Source organism: Sinocyclocheilus rhinocerous, unplaced genomic scaffold (genome assembly GCF_001515625.1).
Source record: "Sinocyclocheilus rhinocerous isolate Xijiao unplaced genomic scaffold, SAMN03320098_v1.1 scaffold1515, whole genome shotgun sequence".
Classification (NCBI taxonomy): domain Eukaryota; kingdom Metazoa; phylum Chordata; class Actinopteri; order Cypriniformes; family Cyprinidae; genus Sinocyclocheilus; species Sinocyclocheilus rhinocerous.
Window position 1 is genome coordinate 224261 of NW_015627243.1, and position 12922 is coordinate 237182.

The following is a 12922-nucleotide window of genomic DNA, read 5'->3' on the forward strand; positions in this document are numbered from 1 at the left end:
ACCACTGAATGAGGGTGGGACAGGACCCACCCACTTTTGAAGACCAATGATATTGGACCCACCCACTTTTACCGTCCTTAATTCAGCGATTATGTGTACTTTTCAAAGCGCCGTCAGTCAAATCCATTCCACATGACGAATGCCCTAATAAATTAAACTCCGTTTAGCTACAGCCTTGAATTCCACGCTGCTGCTTCCTCAAATCCATATATGTGTGTGTGTTGAACACAAAGTTGCAACAGTGTGATCAGTGCATTTCCGACCATGTCATCACCCAGGGAAAACAAGCAACGAGATATTTTGCGTCCTATACTTTTATACTTACATATTTTTGAGTAACAATTACTTAAAAAAAGAACGCTAGCGTTTATAATATGGTGCCATTGTCTCTACAGTATTATAGTGGACGCGGACACCCCCCTCTGCACTCAAATTGGTATGAGCCGTATCGCACGCTGACTGGAAACATGTGGCTGTTTTTGCCGGCTTGTCATGTAGAGAAATATATCACAGTTTTTGGTTAATAAATCAATGATACAGCCTGTAAAACGACTGATAAGCAAGAATACACAGTTGTAACCTCGACAGACAGGAACTTAAAGGCATTTTACGGGCTCTCTGGACAGACAGCTGAAGCCTGCGCTTGGTTATCTTCCAACAGTTCGAGGTACTTCTTCTTTTTTAATCTTAATAATTAACCAGTCGACATCTGCACAGATAGGTACAGTTATTCAACAGATTTTAGGGAATTCCAGATTTGCTTGCCATGTAGAAGATTGCCACGTTGCAAGCTGGATGCAACGGTGCTGATTGCATGACAGTGATTAGAAGAGCGTAACTTCATTTGACTCTCAAGGATCATGTTCATTTAGAGGATCTGATCTGTTTTATATGGTCCTGGGGCCTGGGCGTTCAAATGGTTACCGATTGTGTCAGTATGCATCGTGGGCTTGTTAGAGGCGCAGTTTGCTTCGTGAGCTCTCAGCGGCGCTGCTGTTTAACATGAGAATTGAATGTTGTTCCTAGACCAGTGATGCCAAATTTATCACCTGGGAACCCACAACACTGAATGTTATGTAACACAGGTGTTTTCACGTTGTGATACCAAATCTCTTCCTTAAAAAGATCTCTTCCTTAAAAATAAGACAGCTGTCGATTTTTGTGTGGCATTACAAATACATGTTGTCTCCAAAATTAAATAATTGACTTTTATATTGTCAATATACTAGGGCCAATTCAAATTATTATTAAAAAAATGTAATCATTATTAATAAATGTAATACTGAAATATACACTCCTGGGCTAGAAAAAATGAGCCAAGCCAAAATGTCTAAATATTTAGTTAGTTGGAGTTTAATGTGAGACCAAATATTCTTTATAGGGTTCAGATCTGGACTGTGATCAGGTCAAAACATGAACCTGATGGACTCAAGCCTCTTCTTGGCTGTCTTTGCAGTGTGGGAAGGAGCATTTTCTTGTTCCTCTTTAGATAACTTTTCATTTGGGAAGCAAGCTATTCTGCAATATTTGCATTAATTCCAAAGCATTAATTGACTTTTCATAGTGAAGCAGCTCACCAGTACCAGCAGCTGAAAGGGCTCCACACATAATCACACATCTTCCTCAATGCTTCACTGTGGTAGAGATGCATTCAGTTTTGTATCTCTCACCAAATCTTCAAAGACACCGCTCTGGTGCATCACCGTGCAACTCCTTTTCTATCACAATTAATCACACTACACAACTCTGCTGAACCACTCTAAATAAAACTTCCCATACTCTGCCAAAAACTTCATTCTGTCTTTGATGTATTTTCTGAGACAGCAATGGCTTTTTAAGGAGTACATTTACTCAATTCTTGCTAATTTCTTTACCTGTAATAATTTGTGGTAAAGACCATTAAAAGCTTAGTGTCTAGCCATTTGGGGCTTTGACCTTTTTTTGCCCTGGACTGTATGTGAAGAATATTTATTTTGTATTAAATTGGCAACATGTCTTTTATTCTTCACACTAGGACTGTGCAATATCGAAATTATCGAAATATTGCAAATGTACATATCACAATATGCATATCGCTACAGCTTGCAATATTTGGGGCCATGAACAAAAGACAAAGAGAAAATCACTCACTGCTCTTACCTAAAAAACTGTTTCATCTGAGCACGTGGCACTTTAAGCATTATCATATCACATATCGCATTATTTAATTAGCTATCGCATATCGCATTTTTCTTCAATATCGCACAGCCCTACTTCACACTAATAAAGTGAGATGTTCCAACCTCTAAAATAATGGTAACACTTTACAATTAGGTCTGATTTGTTAACATTAGTTAATGCAATAATTAACATACTAACTATGAGCAATATATTTTTACTGTTGTTATTTTTAAGAATAAGTTTGTCATTGTTTGTTCATGTTAGTTCACAGTGCATTAACCAATGTTAAAAGATACAAGTTTTGATTTTAAAAATATATTAGCAAATGTCGAAAATTAACATTAATAAATGCTGTAGAAGTATTCTTCATTGTTAGTTCATCTTAACTAATGTAGTTAACTAATGTTAAGAAATGAAACCTTAATGTAAAGTGTTACCAAAACGATAATACAAAACAGATTTGGTGTTCATTTTTTTTTGTTTAAAACTAGGGCTGTCAATAGAATAAAATAACTGTTGTTAAAGGAGTAGTTCACCCCAAAAAATGAAAATTTGTTGAAAATTTACCTCAGGCCATCCAAAATGTAGATAGGTTTGGAGAAATTTTGAACAGATTTGGAGAAATTTTGCATTACATCTCTTGCTGACCAATGGATCCTCTGCAGTGAATGGGTGCCGTCAGAATGAGAGTCCAAACATCTGATAAAAACATTACAATAATCCACATGACTCCATCAATTAAAGTCTTGTGAAGCGAAAAGCTCATGTTTTTAATAAACAAATCCATTATTAAGATGTTTTTAATTTCAAATCACTGCTTCCGGCTAAAATATGAGTCCTCTGTCCATAATATTGCTTTCTCAGTTTGCCATTGATGCCGTTTGCCTTAGATGTAGCTCTGCCTAGGATTCACTCTGTGTTCTCTATTGTGTTTTTACATGCATGTAGAGATCATTCTCAGTGTTGTGTGAGCTGATTGGTCGTGACCATGAGGAGGTGTAAGAACTGTGGGGGGACGGACATTGATGTGGACCAGGCACGGGGCGATGCTGTGTGCATGGGCTGCGGCTCTGTGCTGGAAGACAACATCATCGTTTCCGAGGTAACCTTCGTAGAGAACAGTGGAGGAGGATTGTCCGCCGTCGGCCAATTTGTTGCTGGTGACTGTGAGTGATGGTTCATCTTCTCCACACAAAGACAATTTTGCTCTGAATTTGTTTAATTTGTTTGAATATATAAATGAAGGAATAATTCGTTTGAGCTTTGAGAAACTGAATATGCTATCTATGTACCTCAGAAGATCAGAATGAAACCAAAACAAACAAAAGCTATATTGTTTCCTCTCCTGTTATTTGTCTGTATGTCCATTTGTCTCATTCTCTCTCACATAGGGAATTAGATAAGAATGGATTTGTGGAAATATTGTCTTAAATGTTCAAACAGAGGCATCCATTAGATAGGGTTGTTAGTAACCTTGACTGGAAACTGTTCTTTTGAGTTGTAAATCACCTAAATGATCTGTAATGTTCTCTCAGTCACCTATCAGCCTGTGTTTATATGCTATTAAAATCAGTTTCTGCTTTTATACAATGTTCAAGGAATTTCTTGGACGAAATATCTAGTTTTGAATAATCTAACTTTTATGAATTTTATAACCTTCACACAATTTTGAAAACTGTTTATAGAACAACCTAGTATGATAATTCAAACGGGGGCAAGTTGTTTAATCAAATTAATAATAGTCAAATTAATATTTAATATTAATATATATTTAAATATACAGATGGTTCCTCCCCAGACTTATTTAAGCGGGAAAAGGGAGATTTTGTTTTGAACTGCAATACCATCTTCAAACAGCAGATGGCTGTCATGTTTTTTATTTAATAATATCTTGCAATGAAGACTGATAGTGGAATCTGCCTGCCAGAAGTAAGAAAGAGCTTTATTGCCAAGTATGTTTGCACATAAAATGAATTAGTTTTAGTGACAGAAGCTTCCAGTACACAGCGAAAACAACAACAACCCACAGATAATAAAAAAATAAAGATATATGAATAAAATACACATGTATATACATAAATAAATAAAAATAGACAAAAATTGTATGTACAGGTGTGCTATAGATGGAATAGAATAAGATGTAGGGTGGTATCAAATAAATATAAGTGGACATTGCACATATTTTTATTGCACAATGGGGAGAGCTGTTCATAACTGTTCATAAGGTAGATTGCCTGGGGGGAGAAACTTTTCTTGTGCCTGGCTGTCCTGGTGTTTGGGGCTCTGTAGCACCGACCAGACTGCAAAAGTTCAAGAAGGATATGCCTTGGATGTGAGGTATCCAGAGTGATTTTCTGAGACCTTTTCCTCACTCTGGATGTATACAGTTCTTGAAGGGTGGGCAGGGGAGCACCAATAATCCTTTCAGCAGTCAGAACCATCCTCTGTATTCTTCTGATATCTGATTTTGTAGCTAAGCCAAACCAGACAGTTATTGAAGTGCAGGATGTGGTACAACTGTAGAGCTCCACACCAAGGCGGCCATCCGAGGCGACATCTTAGCTTGTTAAAAAAAAATGCTCATCTGTATTTGGCTAGTATTAGATTTAAATATGGGTGTTATTTTTACCTTTCTTGTAAGATAATTCATTAGAAGTATTGGGTAAGCTGAAGATTAATAGGCAAGCCAAGTTTATTTGCACAGTGGTAATACAAAGTGCTTCACAGAGGCATAATAATAATAATAATAAAAAAAATTAAAGTATTGATATTGAAAAGACATACTGTAATGCTTGGTTATGAGATGAATGTTTTCCTGTTCTCATTACTAATATATTTAATTTTTTGCTTCGTTGTAGCATCTGGAAATGTGCCATCATTGGGAGGAAACTTCCACACTGGGGTTGGGAGGGAGTCCAGAGCTGCCACTCTGCAGAAAGGTGAGCGTTCATATGCAGTATATGCCATTCATGAAGAATTCATATGCCCTTCATTTTACCAAGTTTTTGTTAAAAATGTTTTTGCAAGTTTGATCACCAAAGCCACATTTATTTGATTAGACAAACTAATAACCATTTAAAATAACTGTTTTCCATTTAATATATTTAATTTATTTATATGATGACAAAGCTGGATTTTCAGCAGCCGTTACTCCAGAATTCAGTGTCAAATGATCCCTCAGAAATCATTCTAATATGCTGATTTAGTGCTTATTATTATCAATGTTAAAAACAGCTGCTTAAAGTTTTGGATACATGATACATTTTTTTAGGATTCTTTAATTAATAGAAAGTTCAACAGTACAGTGTTTATTTAAAATAGAAATAATTTGTAACATGATAAATTACTTTACTGTTACTTTTATGCATTTTAATCGGTCCACTCTGAATAAAAGTATTAAAGGGGTCATATGATGCGATTAAAATTTTTCCTTTCTCTTTGGAGTGTTACAAGCACTTGGTGCATAAAGAAGATCTGTAAAGTTGCAAAGACTAAAGTCTCAAATCCAAAGAGATATTCTTTATAAAAGTTAAGAGTCAACCACGCCTACCTAAAATGGCTCGTTCTAACACGCCCCCACATATCTACGTCACGATGTGGGAAGATTTGTATAACGCCGCCCAAATGTGCACGCAAAAAATGAAGGCGTAACTTTAATTCTTGCTGTAGTATTGTTGCCGCCGCTGCCATGTTGTGGAGTCGCTGTGTGTTTCGTTGTGAAAGCGAAATTACTTTGTTGGGTCTTCCAAAAGAGGACACTGGAAATCAGTGGTTAAGTTGTATTTACAACACTGTTCCAGAACAGTTCAACCCAAATATTCAGATGTGTGCTGCGCATTTTATGGAGGATGAGGACTGTTTCCTGAACCAGTAGCCTACACTGCGTCTGTGGCACAAAAGCTGTTTCTATAAAGTTGGGCATTTCCAAGGACAGTCTGGCGCTTCTGACTCACAGCCTAAGTATTTTTTTTATATTTAAATAATTTGCCACTGATGATTCGCGAGTTTTGAGCAGTGTAGAGTAGGCTTGTTGTTTCTCCGATCACAAATGCAGACGTGGTTTTATGTTTATGCAGCGCGATATGCAACGCAACGCGTAAAAAGACAGTATAAGTCATTGTAATGAGTAATTATGTCCCCACTTGATACAACAAATGCCTCGTTTATAATGGGTTTTATTGGTTTTGTCTTGTCGCTCCGGCCGGACAGGGCATCACAATATGGTAAGGGACGTAACATTTCCGTCACACGCTTGAGGTATTCGGCCAATCACAACGCACTGGATAGCAAGCCAATCAGAGCACACCTCGCTTTTCAGACCGATGAGCTTTGTAAAAATCAACGCGTTTCAGAAAGGCGGGGCATAGAGGAGAAACAACACTTTTTGAAAAAAAAAAAAATCATAGTGATCCCAAATTGCTTAATGGTTTTAACTTTTTCGATTTTATGTGACATGCTTAAGGTACCTCTATACCCTTTATATGGCTTTCATTCATTTCTCATAGAGTTTGTAATATAAATATTTGAATGCTTTGCCTTGATTCCTTCATACAGAGCTATAGATGTTAATTCTATCATACAAATTTCATGTTCTTTGCATTATATATGTATCATTGTAAAGTCTGTTTTGTCTTTTTTTATTTAAAGGTATAAATTGTGTTTTGTAATATGTAGTTCCCAAGTTTGCCAAAGCATTTCAAAACTGATTTCCTGTCAGTATGAGACAATACTATGTGTCACTGACAATTTAAAACTTGTACAGTATTGTGTGTTTTAGATATGTTCGTATAATGTTCCGTTCCATTGAACAACATGATTGAGCAAGATGGTTAAGTATATGCATCCTGTGTTTATAAGAAAGAGGGATTCTTTGGAAGCTGTGGGCTTGTGCAATGTGGTTTCAAGTTAAGTGTGTGAGGTTCGTTTCAGCCAGATGGTAATGGTTGTTTTGAAAGAGGCTTATTAAGCATGAGAAGTCAGAAGGTGTGGTGCGTTTGTGCGCTTTTGTGTAGTAACCGATGAATCAGTTTGGTCAGACAAACCGTATGGTCTGTGTGTGCTGGGAGGGAAATGCAGAGGCCACTTTATTTGTGTGTGTGTGTGGGAATGTACACGTGTGATTAATGGCCTCATGTCTGCATCAAGATTTATACTATCTGTGTGTGGTGAGAGAACAAAAGATGCTCTGTGAGATCTTGAGTCTGTATAAACAGACCTGCTTTCAGCTTGAAGATGCTCTCCTCCCACTCTAAAGGGGTTCATATGTGTTCTCAAACAGCACGTCCACAGCAGGTGCTCAGACAGAATGTAACTAAACCTTTACTTTGAAGTAACTTTGTAGAAAAACACATAATTGCTGTAAGTATTTTGAGTATAGTTAAACTATCAGTTTTTGGTGTTAACTTTAAAAATAGTAGAGGCCCTACTTTATTACTTATAGTAGAGGCATTACTTATAGTCCACTGCAACTGGAATAGGAAAATTACACAAAATTACACGCTTCACCATATTTATACCAGACTTCACCTTATCTGCTTTCTAAAATTCGTGTTAAAATCTCATTTGTGAATGATGTATCCAAATGATCGACCTCTCTCTGGTGATGTATGGAGGACTTCTCCAATAATTTAGTTTGCCTAAAGCAGGACTACAGGCAAAACCATTGTTTGTTTTTTATCTATTCATACACTGGTCAATTTTTTTGATTGATTGATCGATTTTAGTGTTTAGATGCATATTTAAGTGTTTATCACATTTTATCTAAAATGAATTTGTTTCTCCTGCACTGAGACGGAAATGTACTCTTCAGTAACACTTACCAGAATTTTTCCAGTTTTATTCATATTCCATATTCTGAAGGGTTTTGCAGAGGGGTTTGTTCATATATCATTTGCCTGATTTATACAGGATTTTCTTCCTAAAACATGGTGAAAATGTATTTCCCCACAATATAGTTTTTTTTCTGCTAATCTGTTACTCTTGAATGTACGTTCAAATATGGAAGAAAAGATCTGTCTCTACTTCTGTTCCATGTTTGCTTAGGAAAATGCTAAACCAAGAATAATCTATGAGGCAATAGTTTTCCTCCCTGTCTGGTTTAAAATAATTAATTCCAAAGTGCTTCAATTGTTCTTGTTTGTTTAGATTTAAACAGAACATAGAGTTGGACTGGTAACCCAAAGATTGTTGGTTCAAACCCCAGAAGGGGCAAACCAGGACCTTTTACCATTGTGTGTTTGCATGTTAACTTCTAAGGGACTAAACCTGCTGTAAATGTGCTGTAAAAAAGCCTGACTGTGGTGTTTTGGTTGTGTTTTATTCAGCTAAGCGACAGATAAACCATCTTGGTCATCAGCTTCAAATGACTCAGCACTGTCTGGACACTGCCTTCAACTTTTACAAGATGGCTCTCTCCAAGCATCTGACCAGAGGGCGCAAATCATCCCATGTCATCGCCGCTTGCCTCTACCTCGTCTGCCGAACGGAGGGAACACCTCGTATCCTTTTGGCCATGAGGTGATGGAAGCATTTACAGAGAAAAGAAAGTGTCTGTTATTGAGGGTGAATGGTGATATATGAGATTACATATTTAAATAATGTGATGCCTCAGAGTTTGTGTGAATCTGATTTTGCTCTGGGTCAGGGTGCAAATTTATGATGGGTAGGTGTTTGCAACAGTCTAGAGCTGTTCCCAATCCCACCATAAGTTTACGTCACAGGCTACGTAAACGCAACTTTATTTTGACGTTTCCACAACCTGTTGTCCTTCTGTCAGGCTTTGAGCATTTGGCCAGTGGGATTTAAGATGGCACTTCTATGTTTTGTCTGGTAGTTTCTAAGATATTATGGCTAAGTTCGCAATAACATACTAAAGTGGGCCATTTCAATTGGAATCAGTGAGGTTAGCAATTTTGTGTGAGGTGAAGGTTTTTCATTAAACAGATTTTGCAGTGTGTTCAAGTTGGTCACTCCACTTTTTGAATATTGTCTTTATTTTTATTGAAAAAAATGCCTTTCTGATCTGATATGTGATGGGAAAAGGGAGAAAAAGGGGAGTAGAACGAGTTCAACGAAAGGCGGATTCAAACTCGGGTCGATTGCGTCAGAAGTTCCTCTATATTCCTCTATACCACTGTTGTTTTTAAATATGTGTCTTTTGTATTTATGTCTATTGCAACTAGACTTTGGTGGATGCAGTTACTCTAAATAGCCTCTGCCAACAAGGTGGGCTATGTGCACTTAGTGTAAATAGACACTCCATATTTGAAACTATTTTTGTTGGCGATATAGAGCAAATCAGAACTACTGTTCTTTAATGTAAGTCACGTAATGTTAACTTTTTGATTTTGAATTGCAAAAAATCTGTCATATTTGCAATTGTGCTAATATTCAGGCAAACAGTACTCTTCTTCCTCGACTGATTTTGCTTAACCATACCAGATGTTATAAATATAGAAAACAAGAACTCATATAGACAATATAACTGTATACAAATATAACTTTTCGGATATAACTGTAATTTGATTACCACCCATTTAATACTCATATTTTGTACTTTAAATACATAACAACGTTACATGTATTTCGTTACTCCCTAACCCTGGTAGTATGCTAGCATTGTTCTGCATGGTTTGTACACTATAATCGTCATTAATCGCCTTTTTTTAGTGGAGTTCACACCTCCTAATTTACATAATTGTGATACTAACTTGAGAAGATATATATATGAGAAGAGACTGCAAAATAGAATAAGAAGAGATAATGTGACACTGATTGCTTCTCACAGAAAGAAGACAAAGTGGTACAGAAGAAGAGAGGTTGAGCAAGATGGGTCTTCTGTGGGAGCTGATAGTCAGTGGTGGTGTTAGTCAGTCGTCTTGATTTGGTCTCCTCACGTACGTCTGTCTACATTTCACACTGCACACAAACACTCACAGCGTCTGATGCTCAGTCATATAGCCTTGGTTCTCCCGTGTGTGAACACTCATGATTATTTTTGTAATAATCATCCTACACTCTCACACTGACTCACTGAGTCGGAGTCTAACACAGGTTGTTATCTTTAGTGTGTATGTGTATAAAACAATCAGCTTCCTGTTTAGCCTACACTGCAGCAAGACCTCATCTGGTGTCCAAGACGGGATCTCGCTTGTATTAGAGTTGGCTTTTTCAGGGTGTTTATGTGCGTTCAAAGTGAGGCAGGAAATAAGGCAGGGTGTGTCTCTCAGGAGACTGCATTAGGCCTGCATTACACACACACACACACACACACAAAAAAAAACTGGAACACCCTGCTTTAGTTTATTATAGTTTGATTTGTTTTTAATAATCTTGTTGGGGTCGAAAGCGAGGCCTGGCAGTTAGTTCATATCCTCCGGCATTTTGCCTTAAGCGTCGCAAGTTCAAATCCAAATCATGACATTTCCTGATCCATTTCTCCCTATTAAAACGAGCAAATAGATCTAAAATAAATGTTTTATGGATTCATTTTACTTTTAATGTAAAGTCGGTATGAATTTGTTGTCTTTCTAATGGTAACCAACTCAAAACGCTTAGTCCACCAGCATGAGGTGCACTCGATAACGTTCACATGTTTACAGATGGATGGATGTTTAATTGCACCAGTTTATTCTGTTATATATACTCTACATGTGAAAATGCTTGATTACGAGGTGATTTTATTCAGCTTTCATCTGCCTTCTACGTACAGTCTAAAAATGACACTCAAATATGTGTGCATTTGAATTTTCATGGATGATGCTTCTCGCTTTCGCTTGTCCAAAAAATGCATAAAGTGAGGCAACAGAATCTGACAGCATGTATCTTTTCCGTCTCTCTGAGGTTACGTAATGTACGTGTTCAGTCAGATGTCTGGTAGGGTTACATAAGAACTCATGAGAGAACTTTCACTTTCTGCCCAGGAGGGTAAGGGGTGTGTGTTTGTGTGTGTGACAAGAGAGAGAGCGAGAGAGAGAGAAGTATTGTTGGTCTCAGTCTCCACTGGAAAAGGTCAATTTAGCCAAACATTTAGAATTATTTTCCAAATGTCAGCCTCTGAAATAGTTTCTTGCTCTCAGATTAGCTGTAAAACACCAATCCGGCTGAGTTTGTGGATTATTGTAGCTGTTTGCCCATTTTATTCTTGGCAAATTTTTTATACTTGACTTATTTTTTATGTGATTTTAAATTATTTTACAGTATCTGTAATTTTATGTTGACACCTAAACATGGTAAATTCTGTAAAATGTTATCTGTAAAGTGATTAGAGAAAACATTAATGGCCTTTAGCTAATTTTGCCACATGTGAGATTTATCCCTGGAAAGGTCAAATCCTAAAAAATAATCATTAATTTAACCGGGTCATCCATAATCCCGCAATTTAGGATTATCTCTTCTTGTTGCCATGGTGTCTGAAAACCCCACAATAATGTTTTTTAATGTTTTAATACACTTTGTCTTGATTGGACAGGTGTGCTGGTCTCCATGGACACAGAGTACTTGGTTGCTGGGAGACGGGTAATTCCAGGGTTTATGGGGTGGTGGTTCAGTTGAGTTTTGCTCAAAGAGGGAAAGAGACCAAATCTGACCAAAATCCCTCTGTTTCTTGAGGTTTTTATGTAAGTGTGTATATATATATAAACCTCTTCTTAGGTCATTATTACATAATGTCTAGAGTATTAGACTAAAGGTCATGGGTTTCATGCCCAGAAAATACATGCATTTGAAAATGTTATATCTTGAATGCACTGTAAGGAACTATGGATAAAATGAAGGCCCCGTCCACACGGAGACGCGTTTAGCTGTATACGCATAAATTTTGTATGGAGAATGAAACCGATATTTTTTTAAACCGGGTCTAAAGCTCTGGCTTCGTGTGGACGTTGCCTAAATCTTGTATGATTTCTTTAATGCACTTTCTCAGACATGCTGCTGGACTTGTTTTATTTTAAACCTAGAAGTTTTATAATTTGTAATATTTTCAAAATAAATCAAATGACAAAGACATTTTTAAGGTTATGCATTGTTTTAGGTAAAATCAATCAATCAATCAATCAATCAAAATAAAGCACTTTAAAACAACCAAAGTGGACCAAAGTGCTGTACAGAAGAATAAATCAAACACGCATAAAATACATAACTCATACAAGGCATAAAATACAAAACAAATTAAAGGGATAGTTCACCCAAAAATGAAAATTTGATGTTTATCTGCTTACCCCCAGGGATCCAAGATATAGGTGACTTTGTTTCTTCAGTAGAACACATTTGATGATTTTTAACTCTGGAACAGCAGTGATACAGCGTTTCCTTTATTACCGCTGTAAACATTAATATGCTTTATGTGGAGGTAAGAATACCATCTAAACTTTTCTGAAGACAGTCAGTTCATATCACCCCTCACCCCCAATTCAGGATTTTCTTCCAATATTTCGTGTGTCATAATCAGTGTTTTGCTCTGCCTGCTACAGTATTTTCTCCTCTTAGTGTTCGTCTTCAGTGTCGTTTGCAGTTTGTTTATTTGCCCCCTTAAATGGATAGTTCACCCAAAAATGAAAATTAGATGTTTTTTCTGCTTACCCCCGGGCATCCAAGATGTAGGTGACTTTATTTCTTCAGTAGAACACAAATTATGATTTTAAACTCCAGCCGTTGCAGTCTATCAGTCGTATAATGCATGGCAATGGTAACAAAATCTATGAGAGTTAAAAAAACATGCACAGACAAATCCAAATTAAACCCTGCGGCTCGTGACGACACATTG

At 36.9% G+C, this 12922-nt stretch overlaps 1 protein-coding gene across 1 annotated transcript in view; it reads left to right on the top strand.

Moving 5' to 3' along the window:
- The first annotated feature begins 395 nt into the window (after positions 1-395).
- The window catches only part of brf1a (BRF1 general transcription factor IIIB subunit a), a 45546-nt gene continuing 33019 nt past the window's right edge, over positions 396-12922 (top strand). Inside the window, exons 1-5 of the mRNA XM_016533468.1 lie at positions 396-667; positions 3109-3326; positions 5019-5099; positions 8484-8657; positions 12083-12098. Coding sequence (XP_016388954.1) covers positions 3149-3326; positions 5019-5099; positions 8484-8657; positions 12083-12098 — 449 coding nt within the window. The 5' untranslated portion in view covers positions 396-667; positions 3109-3148. The remainder of the gene's footprint in view (positions 668-3108; positions 3327-5018; positions 5100-8483; positions 8658-12082; positions 12099-12922) is intronic.